Source organism: Oncorhynchus keta, chromosome 2 (assembly GCF_023373465.1).
Source record: "Oncorhynchus keta strain PuntledgeMale-10-30-2019 chromosome 2, Oket_V2, whole genome shotgun sequence".
NCBI lineage: Eukaryota > Metazoa > Chordata > Actinopteri > Salmoniformes > Salmonidae > Oncorhynchus > Oncorhynchus keta.
This window is the reverse complement of record NC_068422.1, coordinates 73,122,667-73,145,038: the sequence shown is the minus strand read 5'-3', so window position 1 is coordinate 73,145,038 and position 22,372 is coordinate 73,122,667. Positions and strand designations below refer to the sequence as shown.

Below are 22,372 nucleotides of genomic sequence, written 5' to 3'. Positions count from 1 at the left end.
GGCTGCCTAAATATGGTTCCCAATCAGAGACAACGATAAATCACCTGACTCTGATTGAGAACCGCCTCAGGCAGCCATAGACTAATTAGACACCCCACAAAACCCCAAGACAAAAAACACACCACAATAACCCATGTCACACCCTGGCCTGTCCAAATAGATAAAGAAAACACAAAATACTAAGACCAAGGCGTGACACTAAGGCTCGTATTTCTGTGTTATTATATTATAATTAAGTCTATGATTTGATAGAGCAGTCTGACTGAGCGATGGTAGGCAGCAGCAGGCTCGTAAGCATTCATTCAAACAGCACTTTTGTGCGTTTTGCCAGCAGCTCTTCACAATGCTTCAAGCATTGCGCTGTTTATGACTTCAAGCCTATCAACTCCCGAGATAGGCTGCCAATAATAAAGTACCTATTAGAACATCCAATACTCAAAGGTATATGAAATACAAATGGTAGAGAGAGAAATAGTCCTATAATAACTACAACCTAAAACTTCTCACCTTGGAATATTGATGACTCATGTTAAAAGGAACCACCAGCTTTCATATGTTCTGAGCAAGGAACTTAAACGTTAGCTTTCTTACATGGCACATATTGCACTTTTACTTTCTTCTCGAACACTTCCAACTGCATTATTTAAACCAAATTGAACATGTTTCATTATTTATTTGAGACTAAATAGATTTTATTGATGTATTATATTAAGTTAAAATAAGTGTTCATTGTTCATTCAGTATTGTTGTAATTGTCATTATTACAAATATATATATATATGTATATATATATATATATATAAGAATCGTCCAATTAATCGGTATCGGCTTCTTTTGGTCCTCTAATTAACGGTATCGGCATTGAAAAATCAGTCGCTCAACCTCTACTTGAGATGCACCATGTCGTTTTCCAGGAAAGTCTCTAAATTAGGGTGCACTGCTCTGACTCCTGATGGATCCTCAGCTCATCACGCACTCTGCCCATCACGCACTCTGCCCATCGCGCACTCTGCCCATCACGCACTCAGCTCATCACGCACTCTGCCCATCGCGCACTCTGCCCATCGCGCACTCTGCCCATCACGCACTCAGCTCATCACGCACTCTGCCCATCACACACTCTGCCCATCACACACTCTGCCCATCACTCACTCTGCCCATCACGCACTCTGCCCATCACTCACTCTGCCCATCACTCACTCTGCCCATCACTCACTCTGCTCCATATGTTCCAACAGGCTCCACACTCTCCAACGGTGAGGTGAATCTGCACAGCTCTGTGAAGAGGAAGCTTGGAGAGGACAAAGGCTACGTGTTCCACAAGCGGCTGAGGTACAACGTGCGGCAGAACGAGACCAACTGTCGATTCCGTGACATTGTCGTCAGGAAGGAGGAGGGCTTCACGCATGTGCTGCTCTCCAGCCAGACGTCTGACAACAACGCACTAACACCAGAGGTAGATTCTTTGACACACAGAAATAGGACTCATAAGCTATGCATTGCCTTTTTGAATAATTCAGTACCTAGTATTTTCTTCCCTTATATGTACCGTAATTTCCGGACTATAAACCGCTACTTTATTCCCACACTTTGAACCTCGCGGTTTATACAATGACGCGGCTAATTTATGGATTTTTCCCGCTTTCGCAAGATTCATGCCGCCGCCAAAAAACTGAGCGCCGTCACATAATGTGATGTAAATCGAGCGCGCTCAAACTTCCCATCATTCTGATTACGGTAGTAATTTTGTCACCCTCATCATGGCAAAGACACGGAGAAATGCATATGATGCAGCTTTCAAGTTGAAGGTGATAAATCTGTTTGTTGGAAAAGGAAATAGAGCTGCTGCATGGGAGCTTGGCCTTAATGAGTCGATGATAAGACGTTGGAAACAGCAGCGTGAGGAACTGACTCAGTGCAAAAAGACAACAAAAGCTTTCAGAGGGAAGAAAAGCAGATGGCCCAAAGTATTTGCAGCCACTCGACATCAGTGTAAATCGTGCATTTAAGGTGGCGCTTCTTGTTCAGTGGGAGGCTTGGATGACAAGTGGGGAGAAATCCTTCACTAAAACGGGCCGCAGGCGAAGAGCATCTTATGGTCAAGTCTGCCAGTGGGTCCTGACAGAGTGGAGCATTGTCAAAAAATCCACTATCACCAACGGGTTTCGAAAGGCTGGACTGCTGCGTGTTGAAGGGGCAGCATGAGCTCAGCGGGGTATTTGCCTCTGGATGAAAGTGACGAGAGCGACAATAAAAACGATCCAACATCGGATTAAGCAATTCTGAGACTATTCATCTCCGACACCGAAGGAGATGACTTCAGTGGTTTCAGTGCACAGGAGGAGGAAGATAGTGACCAATGACTTTCTTGGTAGGCTACTGTTTTAATTTTTGTTACAAGCCGTGTTTCGTTATAAAGCCTATTTATTTTTGTTACAAGCCGTGTTTCGTTTAAAGGCTGTGTAAAGTTCATTTGTTTCAATGTACCGGTAGGCACCTGCGGCTTATAGACATGAGCGGCTTATTTATGTACAAAATACACATTTTTTTAATAATTCAGTGGGTGTGGTTTATATTCAGGTGTGCTTAATAGTCCAGCAAATACGGTACTGTTGTACCGGAGCACTACATAATGTATATGTCACTATGCATTGCCTCACATTGTAAATGAGTAACAATGTTACTCGTCTGAATTACGGCCCATCGCAGACTATTGTGTTATGTGATTTCTAAGCATATCTCAATAGGAAGATTCTGACAGAGAAATGAATACCTCTCCGATGGTGTTACATTTTGCTGCCAAAAGCCTTTTATTGCCTTGACATAAAACTCAGCGTAGAATCGTTTTTTTTCTATTTGTATTACACACTGAGAATGGGAATGAATTGTGTTTGTGTAAAAGATGTCTTTTGTCAAAGTATGCCTTCACAGTGGTTCTCCGCAGTACTTTCTTCACTTCAAACAACTGTACTGGGTGGCTCAAACGCCGATCCATTAGTGGCGGTGAAAAAATGTTGAGAGTCGATACGGGAGAAGCCCCACTGCCTCTCAAATGACACTGGTGCCCAGTTATCAGCGGGTCCTTAACTGATCATTACCACTGCTGAAAAGCTGGTATTAATTGGCCAATTAGTTCCTCTACTGCTCTGACTGTCCACGGTACTGGAGGCTTTGTCCTGGCTAACTCACAACATGGCTGTAACAACTAGGGCCAATGTTTGTTCAATTGACATTTTCACACCCTCAAAAGAGCTTATGTCATTGGCGACTTTTACTGTAGAAAACTGCCATGAGCTACCAGAGGAGCTCTAGTGATATGCAAGATTCCCTTGCACAAAATCCTTCTGCTTAAGTGTGGAATAAGTCTTACCCATCCACTCTCAAGTGCTGTATTTTCATACTGCTCTTCTATGATATAATTCCATACATTTCCGAGCTGTGGTCCTCCTTTAGACATCTCTTCCAAGAGAAGATTTTCTCTCTGTCTTTGTGTGCGTTTGACTGACAGCTGATTTGCTTATTTCCCCAGGCATCAAGCTATTAATGGCAAGCAGTTGTATGCTGTCATGTATGAGTCTGACATGTCCCTGTGCATCCCAGTAGGCCATGACATAATTATATGTTTGTATTGTAAATCAAAGCAAATTTGATTGATCACATGCAGATGTTATTGCAAGCAGATGTTATTGCAAGCAGATGTTACTTAGCGACAGCTGTCTCACTCTTAGCACCTCTCGTCTTCTCCATGTTAATGTGCTCGTTCCCTCAATCACTCTCTTACCCTTTCCCCACCTCTTGGGCACTTTCTTTCCTTTTACCAAGCCTGTAGATGACCAGTACTCTGTATATGGAAATGCATATTTAACTGGCTCTGGAATGTGCTTGACGTAATCTTATACAAGGTCATATGCAACCCAGTATTTTTCATGGAACATTTGCCCTCTGCCATATGTTCCTCCAGTTGTGCCAGATAAATTAGGGATCATTGGGGGTGAAAACTTTCAGTCTGGGGAATCACTCATGCTTTGTCTTTTTTTTTCTTCATATGTCTATTTCTGATTAGCTACCCCAGGAAAGGGCAGAAAATAGCCCATATTAATATATTTAGCCTTGGAAATAAGGTTTATGAAATCAATCATTTGCTAAAGTCAGTTAACATTCAAACAGTGCCTTCAGAAAGTATTCACTCCCTTGGACTTTTTCACATTTTGTTGTTACAGCCGGAATTTAAAATGGATTATACTGAGATTTTTGGGGTCACTGGCCTACACACAATACTCCATAATCTACATTTTGGAATGATGTTGAATAAATCTGGCCGGACATCTGATTTGGGAAACTTATTGTAAATTGAGAAATTGTGTGACTCAACTGAACAAAAATAAGAATAAATTGTATAATGAAACCAAAATAAATTACAAAGTATGATTTTAATTGAAATTATGGTCAGAAAGACTGATTCAACTCAATTTTTCATTGAGTCAGATGCCTCGTTTTTCACAAAACCGTTTGATGTTGCCAATTACTTTTAAGGTGTAGTGGCCAGACGGAAGCCACTCCTCAGTAAAAGACACGACAGCCTGCATGGAGTTTGCCAAGAGGCACCTGAAGGAAACTAGATTCTCTGGTCTGATGTTACCAAGATTTAACTCTTTGGCCTGAATGCCAAGCATCACGTCTGGAGGAAACCTGGCACCATCCATACCGTGAAGCATGGTGGTGGCATCATCATGCTGTGGGGATGTTTTTCAGTGGCAGTGACTGGGAGACTAGTCAGGATCGATGGAAAGATGAACGGAGCAAATTTCAGAGAGATCCTTGATGAAAACCTGCTCCAGAGCGCTTAGGACCTCTGACTGGGGCGAAGGTTCACCTTCCAACAGGACAACGATCCTGAGTACACAACCAAGACAACACAGGAGAGGCTTTGGGACAAACCAAAGCCCAGACTTGAACCCGATCGAACATCTCTGGCGAGACCTGAAAATAACTGTGCAGCGACGCTACACATCCAACCTGACAGAGCTTGAGGAGCTGCAGAGTAGAATGGGAGAAACTCCCCAAATACAGGTGTGCCAAGGTTGTAGCGTCATACCCAAGAAGACACAAGGCTGTAAACGCTGCCAAAGTAGCTTCAACAATGTACTGAGTAAAGGGTCTGAATGCTTATGTAATTGTTTTATTTCAGTTTATTTGTAATAATTTGTAAAAATGTCTAGATTGATGAGGAAAAAAATGTATTTATCAATTTTAGAATAAGGCTGTAACCTAACAAAATGTGTAAAAAGTCAAGGGGTCTGAATACTTACCAAATGCACTGTATATCATGCATGTATGTATTGATGACATAGAGCACTAGTCAATCATTGCGTTTATTTGAGTCTCGGTCTATACAGTATTTATGTGAAACCCCCACTGGGGGAGACCATTATTCCATGATCCCCGAGGTCGTCTGGAGCCTCCATAACCCTGCCATCACCCCACTCGCTGACCTTAACCCATGTAATCTGATAACAAGGGCAGGGACAATACCGGTATCTCAATATTTTTTCCATGGCAAAAATGAAAACACAAAGCAGATCAAAATCTTTGGTCCTTTAAAAACCTGCTGTATGTAAAATAGTGTGCTATAGTTAAATAAATAGATCTGTCTCTGGATGACAACACAATAATGTTTGTTTCCAATATTAGTGCTGTTTTCCTAAAGAAGTTAAATCCGCTTCGTGTTTTGTTTCCTTTCCACGAACACTAACGAATGTCGCGATACTGGTATAGTCCAATCCTACTGATTACCCCCTGACCCAAATTAACCAGTCTCCCAGTCAACTCAAATTAACATCTCCTACACACTGCGTAAACCCTCCTGAACTTCAGCCGGATGTGGTGTGTGTGTGTGTGTGCCTGCTCCTGTGTGTGTGTGCCGATGTCAGATTAATTTATCCGGCTCAATTAAACCTGCGGACAGACGGACAGGGCAGGAGAGTGATAGTGACACAACTGGAAGGGGGTGGGGCTGGCATGGTAGGCTGTCTGTAGCGGTGGTGAAGACACTGCAGCCAAACAGTGTCATTCAGAAGCCAGCCCTGTACACAGGCACTGCCTGGGAGCCATTTCCAGGAAGCAGCGGGGGGCATCCACAACAAGTTGGACTAGAACCATGTTACATGTCAGCTCCCTGAGAAGGAAAACTACACCGCATCAGGGACAGACTGTGTGTGTATAGTGTAGAATGAATAAAGGTGAACGATGCATATATATTGTAAAAGCAAAATGCATGTGTATGCAAAACGTGTGTGTTAACTTGTCAGCGTGTGCTTGTGCGTCCTTCGCGTGTGGGTGTGCATATATGCATGTCTGTGTGTGTGCTGTGTGCATGTGTGTTCGCACTGTGCTTGTGTTCATGTGTGTGCGTGTGTATGTGTGCTGCCCTAGGCTTGGCTTCTGGGCCGTGTGTCTTTCCCCTCCATGCAGCGTCTATGTGGATTGAGGTCAGCGGGCTAAGCACCCCTCTACAGAGAGCTGTCCACCAGGGGACAAGGAGTTAGCATGCTAAAGGCAGGTAACCCTCCTGCTAGTACAACTTAACTCCCTCAGAGGGATATAGGAGTTATGAAAGAAAGAATACTGGAAATGGGAACTCACTATAGCTGCTACAAAGGAAACCCATTTTGACATCTAATAAAGCAGTGTTTTTCATGATTTCTGTTTGTGACAACTCCCTTTCAGCCATTCCTCAACTCTTCATACAAGCTAACCACTTCTTTGGTATTTGAATTGGTATTTTATTAGGATCCCCATTAGCTGTTGCGAATGCAGCAGCTACTCTTCCTGGGGTCCACACAAAACATGTCATAATAAAGACATTAATAGACAGAACAGCTCAAGGACAGAACTACATACATTTAAAACATCACACACAGCCTACATCAGTACATACACACACAATATCTAGGTCAAATAGGGGAGAGGCGTTGTGCCATGAAGTGCTGCCTTTTTATACCAGGTTTGCTGTTCACTTGAGCAATCTGAGATGAAAGGGAGTTCCATGCAATCATGGCTCTATATAATACTGCATGTTTCCTTGCGTTTGTTCTGGATTTGGGGACTGTGATAAGACCCCTAGTGGCACGTCTGGTGGGGTAAGTGTGTGTGTGTCAGAGCAGTGTGTATGTTGACCATGCAAACAATTTGGATTTTTAAGCACAGAGACTGGCATGCATAGTATTGATATTTGTCCTCTGATTACAGTGAAGAACAGGACATGCTGCTCTGTTCTGGGCAGCTGCAGTTTTTCTAGGTCATTCTTTGCAGCACCTGACCATATGACTGAGCAATAAGGAAGATAAGATAAAACTAGAGCCGGCAGGGCGAGCTTTGTGGAGTGGGGATCCAAAAAAGCAGAGCATTGCATTATCACTGACAGACCTCTCCCCATCTTTACAACCATTGAACCAAAATGTTTTGACCATGACAGTGTACAATCCAAGGTAAAACCAAGTAATTTAGTCTTGCTCAGCAGACCCATTATTCTTTATCAGATTCAGCTGAGGTCTAGAACTTAGGGAATGATTTATACCAAATACAATGCTCTTAGTTTTAGAGATGTTCAGGAATAGTTTATTACTGGCCACTCATTCTAAAACTGACTGCAACTCTTTATTTAGGGTTGCAGTGATTAGCGTATAGGGTTGAATCATCAGGATAAATACAGTGCATTCACAAAGTATTCAGACCACTTGACTTATTCCATATTTTGTTACATTACAGCCTTGTTCTAAAATGGATTAAATAGTTCCCCCCCCCCCATAAATCTACACACAATACCCCATAATGACATTTCTTTTAGACATTTCTGCAAATGTATAAAACAAATGGAAATATCACATTTACATAGGTATTCAGACCCTTTACTCTGTTGAAGCACCTTTGGCAGCGATTACAGCCTCGGGTCTTTTTGGGTATGACGCTACAAGATTGGCACACCTGTATTTGGGGAGATTCTCCCATTCTTATCTGCAGATCCTCTCCAGCTCTGTCAGGTTGGATGCGTCGCTGCACAGCTATTTTCAGGTCTCTCCAGAGATGTTCGATCGGGTTTAAGTCTGGCTCTGGCGAGGCCACTCAAGGACATTCAGAGACTTGTCCCGAAGCCACTCATGCGTGGTTTTGGCTGTGTGCTTAGGGTCATTGTCTTGTTGAAGGGTAAACCATTCGCCCCAGTCTGAGGTCCTGAGTGCTCTGGAGCAGGTGTTCATCAAGGATCTCTCTGTACTCCATTCAGCTTTCCCTCAATCCTGACTAGTCTCCCAGTCCATGCCACTGAAAAACATCCCCACAACATGATGCTGCCACCACAATTCACCATAGGGATGGTGCCAGGTTTCCTCCAGAAGTGATGCTTGGCATTCAGGCCAAATAGTTCAATCTTAGTTTCTTCAGATCAGAGAATCTTGTTTCTCATGGTCTGAGAGTCCTTCATGTGCCTTTTGGCAAACTCCAAGCGGGCGGTCATGTGCCTTTTACTGAGGAATGGCTTTCATCTGACCACTCTACCATGGACTTTACAGTGTCCCAGAACTTTTTGGAGTTTGTGCTACAGGATGCAAATTTCTGTTTGAAAAAGCTAGCCTTTGCTTTCCTAACTGCCTGTGTATATTGGTTCCTAACTTCCCTGAAAAGTTGCATATCGCGGGGGCTATTCGATGCTAAAGCAGTATGCCACAGGATGTTTTTGTGCTGGTCAAGGGCAGTTAGGTCTGGAGTGAACCAAGAGCATTTTGAATGGGGCATGCTTATTTAAGATGGTGAGGAAAGCACTTTTAAAGAATAACCAGGCATCCTCTACTGACGGAATGAGGTCAATATCCTTCCAGGATACCCGAGCCAGGTCAATTAGAAAGGCCTGCTCACTGAAGTGTTTTGGGGAGCGTTTGACAGTGATGAGGGTTGGTCGTTTGACCGCAGACCCATTATGGACGCATTCAATGAGGCAGTGACTGCTGAGATACTGGTTGAAGACAGCAGAGGTGTATTTAGAGGGCAGGTTGGTCAGGATGATATCTATGAGGGTGCCCGTGTTTACAGATTTGGGGTTGTACCTGGTAGGTTCATTGATCATTTGTGTGAGATTGAGGGCAGGGAGTTAAGCATGTTCCAGTTTAGGTCACCTAACAGTACGAGCTCTGAAGATAGATGGGGTGCAATCAATTCACATATGGTGTCCAAGGCACAGCTGGGGGCTGAAGGTGGTCTTTAGCAAGCGGCAACGGTGAGAGACTTGTTTCTGGAAAGGTGGATTTTTAGAAGTAGAAGCTCAAATTTTTTGTGCACAGACCTGGATAGTATGACAGAACTCTGCAGGCTATCTCTGCAGTAGATTGCAACTCTGCCCCCTTTGGCAGTTCTATCTTGTCGGAAAATGTTATAGTTAGGGATGGCAATGTCAGGATTTTTTGTGGCCTTCCTAAGCCAGGATTCAGACACGGCTAGGACATCCGGGTTGGCAGAGTGTGCTAAAGCAGTGAATAAAACAAACTTAGGGAGGAGGCTTCTAATGTTAACATTCATGAAACCAATGCACAAAATGATTATTTCTCTCAAATGTTGTGTACACATTTGTTTACATTCATTTTAATGAGCATTTCTCCTTTGCCAAGATAAGCAATACACCTGACAGGTGTTGCATATCAAGAAGCTGATTAAACGGCATGATCATTACACAGGTGCACCTTGTGCTGGGGACAATAAAAGGCCACTCTAAAATGTGTAGTCACACAACACAATACCACAGATGTCAAGTTTTGAGGGTGTGTGCAATTGACATGCTGACTGCAGGAATGTCCTCCAAAGCTGTTGCCAGAGAATGTAATGTTAATTTATCTACCATAAGCTACCTCCAACATCATTTTAGAGAAACTGGCCTCAACTGCAGACCACGGCGACTTGTGGGCGAGCGGTTTTCTGATGTGACGTTGTGAACAGAGGGTCCAATTGTGGGGTTATGGTATGGGCAGGCATAAGCTACGGACAACAAACACCATTACATTTTATCGATGGCAATTTGAATGTACTGAGTTAACGTGACGAGAACTTGAGACCCATTGTCGTGCCATTCATCCGCCACCATTACCTCAGGTTTCAGCATGATAATGCATGGCCCCATGTCGCATGGATCTGTACACAATTCCTGGGATGCTCTGGATTGACGTGCACGACAACATGTTTCAGTTCCCACCAATATCCAGCAACATTATAAAGCAATTGAAGAGGAGTGGGATAACTTTCCACAGGCCACAATTAACAGCCTGATAAACTCTGTAACATGATGCAAATGTTGGTCACACCAGATAAATCAAATCAAAATCAAATCAAATGTATTTATATAGCCCTTCGTACATCAGCTGATATCTCAAAGTGCTGTACAGAAACCCAGTCTAAAACCCCAAACAGCAAGCGATGCAGGTGTAGAAGCACGGTGGCTAGGAAAAACTCCCTAGAAAGGCCAAAAGCTAGGAAGAAACCTAGAGAGGAACCAGGCTATGTGGGGTGGCCAGTCCTCTTCTGGCTGTGCCGGGTGGATATTATAACAGAACATGGCCAAGATGTTCAAATGTTCATAAATGACCAGCATGGTCGAATAATAATAAGGCAGAACAGTTGAAACTGGAGCAGCAGCACGGCCAGGTGGACTGGGGACAGCAAGGAGTCATCATGTCAGGTCGTCCTGGGGCATGGTCCTAGGGCTCAGGTCCTCCGAGAGAGAGAAAGAAACAGAGAAAGAGAGAATTAGAGAGAGCACATGTGGGGTGGCCAGTCCTCTTCTGGCTGTGCCGGGTGGAGATTATAACAGAACATGGCCAAGATGTTCAAATGTTCATAAATGACCAGCATGGTCGAATAATAATAAGGCTGAACAGTTGAAACTGGAGCAGCAGCACAGCAAGGTGGACTGGGGACAGCAAGGAGTCATCATGTCAGGTAGTCCTGGGGCATGGTCCTAGGGCTCAGGTCCTCGGAAAGAGAGAAAGAAAGAGAGAAGGAGAGAATTAGAGAACGCACACTTAGATTCACACAGGACATCGAATAGGACAGGAGAAGTACTCCAGATATAACAAACTGACCCTAGCCCCCCAACACATAAACTACTGCAGCATAAATACTGGAGGCTGAGACAGGAGGGGTCAGGAGACACTGTGGCCCCATCCGAGATACTGACTGGTTTTCTGATGAAATTTTATTATACTTTTATTTTAAGGTGTGTCGTGTCTTTGGCTATGCTGGATTAAGTGATATGATATGCTATTCTATAAAATACTCTGTCTGTTCTTTCCTAGCCCGTGTTTGTAGCTGCTGTTGCTAACTCAACGGCTAGGAGGCATCACTTCTGTAGTGAATAAGAGTTCAAAGTTCATACCATTCGCAACCAAAGCTCACGCTGAGGTTGGCTTAGTTCTGTAGTTGACATGTTAGTCCTTTTAACGCAGAGTCTGCAGACCAGACGTACCTAGAACAGGAGTTTACTTTTTTGTCAAGGCTTTATATAGTGGAGCGAGAAGGGTGTGTTTGAAAAGTTTTATAACCCATGTCTCTTCACAGGGATGGGCCACTGATTGAGCAGAGCCCTAACCTTATGTAAACCCAAATCTCACATTTGGAAGCTAAAATTACATTTAATCTTTTCACCAATAATTTTATATTCAAACATTTAAATTGAACAACAATTCCATGTGAATCCGATAACTCTGATGTGTAGACTTTCCACTGTAGAGTTTATGTCATCTTATCATTGATGAGAATCTCTCAGATGACAACCGAACTGACATCATATTCATTTAGTACCACCGCATATGTTCAATTGGTCGGATTACCAGAATATAGTTCATTTCCCCCCACCTTCTGATGTTCCCAGAATCTCTATGTTAACCAAAGGATTTTCAAATGTCACATCAGTAGGGTAGAGAGAGGAAAAAGGGGGGAGAGGTATTTATGACTGTCATAAACCTACCCCCAGGCCAACGTCAGGTGTCTGTGACCCAGTCATGTGAAATCCATATATTAGGGCCTAATGAATTCATTTCAAATGACTGATTTACTTATATTAACTGTAACTCAGTAAAATCTTTGAAATTATTGCATGTTGCGTTTATTTTTGTTCATTATATATTGATCTGATTGCTCAGTTAGATGTAACCGGTTTTACCTGTCTCTAGCTGTAGATGAAGAAGGTATCCTACAGCTACTCTTGCATGGCCTGTTGCGTGTACACACTCTTAACTTGTCTGTAGATCATGGGGGTAATGTACAGCAGGGCTCTGGTCTGATAGAAGATTGAACTCTCTCTTCCTCCCTCTCTATCTCTCTCTCCCAACCCTCTCTCACTTTCTCTCCTCCCTTTCTCTCTGTGTAGATAATGAAGGAGGTGTGTCGGGCTCTGGGGAACGCAGCAGCTGATGACAGTAAGCTGTTGCTGCTCAGTGCTGTGGGGAGTATCTTCTGTAGTGGCCTGGACCCGTCCTACCTGATAGGACGCCTCTCCACAGACCGCAGGAAAGAGAGCAGCCGCATTGCTGATGCTGTACGGTAAGAGAGGAACATAAGCTATAGCCACACATACACAGAAATAACACACAATTGCCATTATCCACCTTTAGAAGGCTACAGCAGGAACAGAGAACACAGCACACACTTACACACACATACACACTTACCTAGACATCTCTTACCGTTAGAGTGCATTGACTTGATGTCTTACCAAGGTAAATTATCTTAGCGCACTGGAATATTTTTTTTTGCTTATTTTAACCTATAAAAAGGCTTGATACAAGTGGGGTAAGAAATTATCTTATTTCAAGATATTTGATCTTAATAAGATGTCTTACCAAGACAAATGATCTTAGTGCACTGGCAGATCATTTTTCATACTTTAAACTAAGAAAAGCTGCTTGCCCTGATTTGCCTAAAGCAGGATAAGCACAAAGACACAATCATATTGTACTGTATAGTTTATACTCACTGTTTTGTGTCTCCTCTCCCAGAGACTTTGTGCTGGCATTTATCCACTTTAAGAAGCCCATCGTGGTGGCCATCAACGGGCCTGCCCTGGGCCTGGGGGCCGCTATCCTGCCCCTATGTGACGTGGTGTGGGCCAGCGAGCGGGCCTGGTTCCAAACGCCCTGTGCCGCCCTCCGCCTCACCCCCTCCGGCTGCTCCTCCTACACCTTCCCTCAGATCCTGGGAGTGGCTCTGGTGAGTCTGGTTGCCTGGTCCACTGTGCAGGTTTTTGTTCAAGCCCTGCAGTAAAACACAATTCAACTAATTATTCAATGTTTTACATGTACATTACATTGTTGTACACTTTAAAAAATATATATCTCCCTGTCCCCGCCTCTCACCCTGACAGACCAATGAGATGCTGTTCTGCGGGAGGAAGCTCACGGCACAGGAAGCCTGCAGCCGGGGCCTGGTGTCCCAGGTCTTCTGGCCAACCACGTTCAACCAGGAAGTGATGCTGCGTGTGAAAGAGATGTCCACCTGCAGTGCTATGGTAAGCTTTTCTGACAGAGATAGTCATGCAGAGCTGAAATTATATATCCCAGAACTTGCGCTAGGAGCCTGCCAGGAGCATTGGTCAGTAGGGTAGAGAGTAAATTGTAAATTGAATAAAACTCTTAGATAATATTATCTAACCACAAATAAGTGAAGCGTGCAATGTACAATTGAAGTCAGAAGTTTACATACACTTAGGTTGGAGTCATTAAAACTCATTTTTCAACCACTCCACACATTTCTTGTTAACAAACTAGTTTTGGCAAGTCGGTTAGGACATCTACTTTGTGCAAGACACAATGAATTTTTCCAGCAATTGTTTACAGACAGATTATTTAATTTATAATTAACTGTATCACAATTCCAGTGGGTCAGAAGTTTACATACACTAAGTTGACTGTGCCTTTAAACAGCTTGGAAAATTCCAGAATATTATGTCATGGCTTTAGAAGCTTCTGATAGGCTAATTGACATCATTTGAGTCTTTTGGAGGTGTACCTGTGGATGTATATCAAGGCCAACCTTCAAACTCAGTGCCTCTTTGCTTGACATCATGGGAAAATCAAAATAAATCAGCCAATCAGCCAAGGTCTACAAAAACATTATAGACCTCCACAAGTCTGGGTCATCTTTGGGTGCAATTTCCAAACATCTGAAGGTACCACGTTCATCTGCACAAACAATAGTACTCAAGTACACATCATGGGACCACGCAGCCATCATACCGCTCAGGAAGGAGACGTGTTCTGTCTCCTAGAGATTAACGTACTTTAGTGCGAAAAGTGCAAATCAATCCCAGAACAACAGCAAAGGACCTTGTGAAGTTGCTGGAGCAAACAGGTACAAAAGTATCAATATCCACAGTAAAACGAGTCCTATATCAACATATCCTGAAAGGCCGCTCAGCAAGGAAGAAGCCACTGCTCCAAAACCACCATAAAAAAAGCCAGACTTCGGTTTGCAACTGCACATGGGGCCAAAGATCATACTTTTTAGAGAAATGTCCTCTGGTCTGATGAAACAAAAATAACTGTTTGGCCATAATGACCATAGTTATGTTTGATGGAATAAAAGGGGAGGCTTGCAAGCCGAAGAACACCATCCCAACCGTGAAGCACAGGGGTGGCAGCATCGGTCCTTCTGTAGCACAGTTGGTAGAGCATGGCGCTTGTAACGCCAGGGTAGTGGGTTCGATTCCCGGGACCACCCATACGTAGAATGTATGCACACATGACTGTAAGTCGCTTTGGATAAAAGCGTCTGCTAAATGGCATATATTATATTATTATATTATGTTGTGGGGGTGCTTTGCTACAAAAGGGACTGGTGCACTTCACAAAATATATGGCATCATGGGGCAGGAAAATCATGTGGATGTATTGAAGCAACACCTCAAGACATCAGTCAGGAAGTTAAAGCTTGGTCGCAAATGGGTCTTCCAAATGGACAATGACCCCAAGCATACTTCCAAAGTTGTGGCAAAATGGCTTAAGGACAACAAAGTCAAGGTATTGAAGTAGCCATCACAAAGCCCTGACCTCAATCCCATAGAAAATTTGTGGGCAGAACTGAAAAAGCGTGTGCGAGCAAGGAGGCCTACAAACCTGACTCAGTTACACCAGCTCTGTCAGGAGAAATGGGCCAAAATTCACCCAACTTATTGTGGGAAGCTTGTGGAAGGCTACCTGAAATGGCTACCTGAAGGCTACCTGAAAAATTAAAGGCAATGCTACCAAATACGAATTTAGTGTATGTAAACTTCTGATCCACTGGGTATGTGATGAAAGAAAGAAAAGCTGAAATAAATCATTCCCTCCACTATTATTCTGACATTGGACATTCTTAAAATAAGGTGGTGATACTAACTGACCTAAGACAGGGAATTCTTACTAGGATTAAATGTCAGGAATTGTGAATATACACCGTCCAAAAGTTTGGGGTCATAAACATCAAATTGATCAGAAATACAGTGTTGATCAGAAATTGTTAATGTTGTAAATTACTATTGTAAATTACTAAATTACTATTGTAGCTTCGTTAAGGAGTACCCACAATACACCAGTCTCAACGTCAACAGTGAAGAGGTGACTCCGGGATGCTGGCCTTCTAGGCAGAGTGCCTCTGTCCAGTGTCTGTGTTCTTTTGCCCATCTTAATCTTTAATTTTTATTGGCCAGTTTGAGATATGGCTTTTTCTTTGCAACTCTGTCTAGAAGGCCAGCATCCTGGAGTCGCCACTTCACTGTTGACCTAGAAGGCCAGCATCCTGGAGTCGCCACTTCACTGTTGACGTTGAGACAACTGGTGTTTTGCAAAGTACTATTTAATGAAGCTGCCAGTTGAGGACTTGTGAGTCATCTGTTTCTCAAACTAGACACTCTAATGTACTTGTCCTCTTGCTCAGTTGCGCACCGGGGCCTCCCACTCCTCTTTCTATTCTGGTTAGAGGCAGGTTTGTGCTGTTCTGTGAAGGGAGTAGTACACAGTGTTCTACGAGATCTTCAGTTTCTTGGAAATTTCTCACGTGGAATAGCCTTCATTTCTCAGAACAAGAATAGACTGACGAGGTTCAGAAGAAAGATATTTGTTTCTGGCCATTTTGAGCCTGTAATCGAACCCACAAATGCTGATGCTCCAGATACTCAACTAGTCTAAAGAAGGCCAGTTTTATTGCTTCTTTAATCAGGACAACAGTTTTCAGCTGTACTAACATAATTGAAAAGCGTTTTCTAATGATCAATTAGCCTTTTAAAACGATAAACTTGGATTAGCTAACACAACGTGCCATTGGAACACAGGAGTGATGGTTGCTGATAATGGGCCTCTGTACGCCTATGTAGATATTCCATACAAAATAAGCAGTTTCCAGCTACAATAGTCATTTACAACATTAACAATGTCTACACTGTATTTCTGATCAATTTGATGTTATTTTAACGGACAAAAAAATTGCTTTTCTTTCAAAAACAAGGACATTTCTGTCACGCCTTGGTCTTAGTGTTTTGTGTTTTCGTTGATTATTTGGTCAGGCCAGGGTGTGACATGGGTTTGTTTTGTTGTATTTCGTATTGGGGTTTTGTAGTTATTGGGATTGCGGCTGAGTAGGGGTGTTGTATGGGCTTGGCTGCCTGATGCGGTTCTCAATCAGAGTCAGGTGATTCTCGTTGTCTCTGATTGGGAACCGTATTTAGGCAGCCTGGGTTTCGCTTTGTATTTCGTGGGTGATTGTTCCTGTCTCTGTGTAGTGTTCACCAGATAGGCTGTAATTAGTTTTCACGTTCCGTTTGTTGTTTTGTATTTGTATAGTTATTTCATGTATCGTCATTCTCTTCATTAAAGACATGAGTAACCACCACGCTGCATTTCGGTCCGACTCTCTTTCTACAAACGAAGAACGCCGTTACAATTTCTAAGTGATCCCAAACTTTTGAACTGTTATGTATTATATATATATATATATATATATATATATATACACTGCTCAAAGAAATAAAGGGAACACTAAAATAACACATCCTAGATCTGAATGAATTAAATATTCTTATTAACTACTTTTTTCTTTACATAGTTGAATGTGCTGACAACAAAATCACACAAATTATCAATGGAAATCAAATTTATCAACCCATGGAGGTCTGGATTTGGAGTCACACTCAAAATTAAAGTGGAAAACCACACTACAGGCTGATCCAACTTTGATGTAATGTCCTTAAAACAAGTCAAAATGAGGCTCAGTAGTGTGTGTGGCCTCCACATGCCTGTATGACCTCCCTACAATGCCTGGGCATGCTCCCGATGAGGTGGCGGGTGGTCTCCTGAGGGATCTCCTCCCAGACCTGGACTAAAGCATCCACCAACTCCTGGACAGTCTGTGGTGCAACGTGGCGTTGGTGGATGGGGCGAGACATAATGTCCCAGATGTGCTCAATTGGATTCAGGTCTGGGGAACGGGCGGGCCAGTCCATAGCATCAATGCCTTCCTCTTGCAGGAACTACTGACACACTCCAGCCACATGAGGTCTAGCATTGTCTTGCATTAGGAGGAACCCAGGGCCAACCGCACCAGCATATGGTCTCACAAGGGGTCTGAGGATCTCATCTCGGTACCTAATGGCAGTCAGGCGACCTCTGGCGAGCACATGGAGGGCTGTGCGGCCCCCCAAAGAAATGCCACCCCACAACATGACTGACCCACCGCCAAACCGGTCATGCTGGAGGATGTTGCAGGCGGCAGAACGTTCTCCACGGCGTCTCCAGACTCTGTGACGTCTGTCACATGTGCTCAGTGTGAACCTGCTTTCATCTGTGAAGAGCACAGGGCGCCAGTGGCGAATTTGCCAATCTTGGTGTTCTCTGGCAAATGCCAAACATCCTGCACGGTGTTGGGCTGTAAGCACAACCCCCACCTGTGGATGTCGGGCCCTCATACCATGGAGTCTGTTTCTGACCGTTTGAGCAGACACATGCACATTTGTGGCCTGCTGGAGGTCATTTTGCAGGGCTCTGGCAGTGCTCCTCCTTGCACAAAGGTGGAGGTAGCGGTCCTGCTGCTGGGTTGTTGCCCTCCTACGGCCTCCTCCAAGTCTCCTGATGTACTGGCCTGTCTCCTGGTAGCGCCTCCATGCTCTGGACACTACGCTGACAGACACAGCAAACCTTCTTGCCACAGCTCGCATTGATGTGTCATCCTGGATGAGCTGCACTGCCTGAGCCACTTGTGTGGGTTGTAGACTCCGTCTCATGCTACCACTAGAGTGAAAGCACCGCCAGCATTCAAAAGTGACCAAAACATCAGCCAGGAAGCATAGGAACTGAGAAGGGGTCTGTGGTCACCACCTGCAGAACCACTCCTTTATTGCTAATTGCCTATAATTTCCACCTGTTGTCTATTCCATTTGCACAACAGCATGTGAAATTTATTGTCAATCAGTGTTGTTTCCTAAGTGGACAGTTTGATTTCACAGAAGTGTGATTGACTTGGAGTTACATTGTGTTGTTTAAGTGTTCCCTTTATTTTTTTGAGCAGTGTATATACAGTGGGGCAAAAAAATATTTAGTCAGCCACCAATTGTGCAAGTTCTCACACTTAAAAAGATGAGAGAGGCCTGTAATTTATCATAGGTACACTTCAACTATGACTAGACAAAATGAGAAAAAAAATTCAGAAAATCACATTGTAGGATTTTTTATGAATTTGTTTGCAAATTATGGTGGAAAATAAGTATTTGGTCACCTACAAACAAGCAACTACTTTAAGAGTCTCCTCTTTTTTGCCCCACTGTATGTATGTGCTTGAGTTCTGTAACTAATACAGTACAATGCTGCTAGATCAAGGGTGTGAAAATAAAGGGCCTCTATCTATGAAGCAGCCTGCATCTTACTCTCTGTCTGTCCCTGTGTGTGAAAGGTTCTGGAAGAGTCTAAATGCCTGGTGCGGAGCATTCTGAAGTCGGTCCTGGAGGAGGTGAATGAGAAAGAGTGTCAAATGCTCAAACAGCTGTGGTGCTCCACCAAGGGACTGGAGGCGCTCTTCAGCTACCTGCAGAGCAAGGTGTATGATAACTGACCTCTCACCTCCACACACCTGCAGAACTATCTATGGGCCACAAGATCTGGTCTTCAGTTACCTACTGAGCAACATCCCTGAAGATATAGGGCTTTGATCTTCAATTACCAACAGTCTTCTTTAACAACCAGCAGAACGCAGTTTGCCAGTCTCCGAGGCCTTATCTCCTCTAGTCAACATCTGGGCCTGCAGAGCACCACCATCAATGTTTGTTTTACTTTGGTCATCCCTCAACGTCCCTGCCTGTAAGATGAGCAAAGCATCAACTTCCGGAGAGGATTCATCTGTAGGATTCATTCTGCATTCATACTGTCCTGCTTGGGAGTTCAGTTAACCCCTTCCAGAGGAAGCATTGACCTGGAACAGGAAGTCATGACAGTGAACAAGGCTCTTCAGGAAAATGGAGGCACATCGGTGGTGTGAGTGCATGGAGGCAAAAGAGCTCGTCTGATGGCTAATGTCATTGTTCAGTTATTTATTTGAAAATGTATTTAGATTTGATCCTAAATACAAAAAAAGCATACCATGTGTATATATTTTCTATTAGTCTGCTGTTTGTTTGTTTTTGTATCTTGCTTTAGTCTTTCTGTTTTGAGGTGTCCTCCTGGGCTCTGAGGTGTAGTGAAAATCAAAGCTATGCTTGAGGTCAGAGTGAAACAGATTTTCTCACCTTACAATGCAGTAACCCTGGCCAAAGAAGTAAATAATAATTGAAGTGAAACCTGTCCATTGAATTAGGTGTGGTGTAATAGGAGGGCCACTGGGGAAGAGTTAGAGGTAGGTAATGCCCAATGATACACACCCATAAGTGGGAAGTGACTGTGAATGGGCAGTGTTGACAGTGAACTCTTTCTGGATTTATATAGGTCGTTTTGCGATGCTCTTTTGGAAGTGTTTATTCAATTGCATGTATTTGGTTTGTCAGTAAGGGTGTTTGACCTCTGATTGAATGTGAATATATAGAAGGGCCCTCTTTGACCACGACCAACACTCCCATAGAGAACCAGAGCTGTCTGATTGCATCTTTTCATTAGAATGTGGAGACTGTCGATAGATCAACAGGAGACCTCTCCCTGGGAAAGGGAGGAAAGAGAGAGAGAATGAGAGTAAGAGGGTGAGACATGTGTGTCATCATTATTATATCAGCAGCAACATGTGCAGCGTCATCATTATCTTCAAGGTACATATATGACATGTGTTACAGTGCAAAGGTGTAGCGGGAGTGGTTTTCTTATCTACTCTTCTGTGTTGACTAACCTTGCCTGAGACCTGAAGACTTCTTTTGGCTCCCAGAGCTAATGCCCGGCCTTTAGCTCAGAGGGCTACTGCAGTCTTAAATCGTGAAGACGACCAGGGTTTGATACCCCGTTGATTATAAAGGCATGTATATTATTACATTGTGAAACGTGTAGCTATGATATTTGGACAGATAATTATTTTGATATTACCTTGCAATTGGTTATTAGTGAGACATTGTGTATTTTTGTAAAGCACAGAAAGATGATGTTTTGTTCCAAAGTAATCACTGTCTGTTGGCTGTCTGTGTTGTGAAGATGCAGTAGTAGTGCAGCTGAAGCAGATAATACCTGCATGTGATGATGGCTTCAGGAAATGGGAAATGTATATCTACATATATTGTATGTATGGATATCTATTTTTGGTTTACCCAATAATGAAATGTAGTTTTGTGAAAATTGTTTTGTATCATTCAGGAAGTGGTGGATATTTGCAGTTGTACACATATATGAACCATGTAGGTGTAATATGGTGTAACTATATGCATGTACAATATTGCAGATACGTGTGTTGCCTGTCAAAATACTTTACATTTCGGGGTATGTTTTGTATTGCCATAGTAAGCAATGTTATAAATCTTGCACAATCATTATTTGTATTTATTTAAAGTTAGTGCTCAAGTTTTGGGGTGGCAGTGTCATAATGTTTCCCTTTCCCCAGAGGCATCTCTTTCTCTCTTATCTTCTGTTCCAGATATTCTCAGTAAATTGCTTTTTTCCCTAGATCTGCCCTGTGTGATAGTGGTGATACAACAGACACACAAAAAATGGTTACATGTAGCATCATTATTTTTAAAGGCTGTTGATACCCACTTTATGCCAGACCCTGAAACAGTAATATTGCTATTGACAGCACTGACAAATCAAAGCTCTATCAATTTCTAATCAACCATTCCCAATTATATTTGAATAACAATTTCCCTAATTAATTTATTATTTGCATGTTGATCAGTGTATTGCTAAAGTATAGTGTAAGATGAAATGTATATTAATATATTCAAGATTTGAGTTTTGCCTGTACCTCTCCCCAACCTGGTCTCAGAGCATTTTGTATTATGCTGTACGTAAATTCATACACTCTCCATTTAGTATGATTTGTTACTTCCGTATGGTATGTATTCATCTGTGGATGTCCATCAACCGTTTCTTATATGTTACAAATTTGCAAAATTTACAATATATTACGATTTGCTAAACGTATGATATTTTACCAATTCTAGCTAGGTGTGTAACATTAGCTATCTGGCTAATGTTATCTGGGGTTAGGGGTTAGTATTAAGGTAAGGGTTATGTTTAGGAGTTAGGTTAAAGGATTAAGGATAGGGAAGGGTTAGCTAATGTGCTAAGTAGTTGCAAACTAGCTAAACATTTGCAAGTATAGTTACTAATTAGCTAAAATGCTAAACTTGGTCATGATGAGATTCGAACTCGCAACCTTTAGGTTGCTAGACGTTCACGTTATACACCAACCCATCCACCCCAAACTAACTAATTTTTACCTTAAGTAACCATCTGTCTATTCTAACCATACATTTTTTTTAAATATCATACTACTTTGTATCTTGGTTTACATTTACTTTGTTACGTATAGTCTGAGACCAGGCTGCTCTCCCAGAACCCAAATAGAGAAACATAGTGTTTGAATGATGCATTTGAATAATTTGAAGTAAAACATGTATAATTAATTTGTTGAGGACTTACCCTTGAATATTATGACCGGCCCTGTAAGCCATGTGTTTAGGTTTGGTTTGTAAACTCCTATCATCTCTTTCTCTAGTCTAAAATCACACCTCGGGGTGCCTTAGAAGTTGTATCTTTTGTCTGTAGGATGCTGTATCCATACGTTGTGAGAGTTTGGGGGTCAAGTTGCTTTGAATAAACTATGACATTAATTTAAACATGGTGTTTTTGTTGTGTGTTTAAAAACTGTTTTGTTCCTACTTAGTTATCACACCTACAAACTATAT

The 22,372-nt window shown here is 42.7% G+C and overlaps 1 protein-coding gene across 1 annotated transcript in view; it reads left to right on the top strand.

Annotated features, from left to right (window-relative positions):
* Positions 1-22,303, top strand: part of LOC118362511 (chromodomain Y-like protein 2) — a 47,688-nt gene extending 25,385 nt beyond the window's left edge. Inside the window, exons 3-7 of the mRNA XM_052482649.1 lie at positions 1,239-1,456; positions 12,407-12,579; positions 13,035-13,245; positions 13,400-13,543; positions 18,952-22,303. Coding sequence (XP_052338609.1) covers positions 1,239-1,456; positions 12,407-12,579; positions 13,035-13,245; positions 13,400-13,543; positions 18,952-19,110 — 905 coding nt within the window. The 3' untranslated portion in view covers positions 19,111-22,303. The remainder of the gene's footprint in view (positions 1-1,238; positions 1,457-12,406; positions 12,580-13,034; positions 13,246-13,399; positions 13,544-18,951) is intronic.
* Positions 22,304-22,372: the final 69 nt, after the last annotated feature.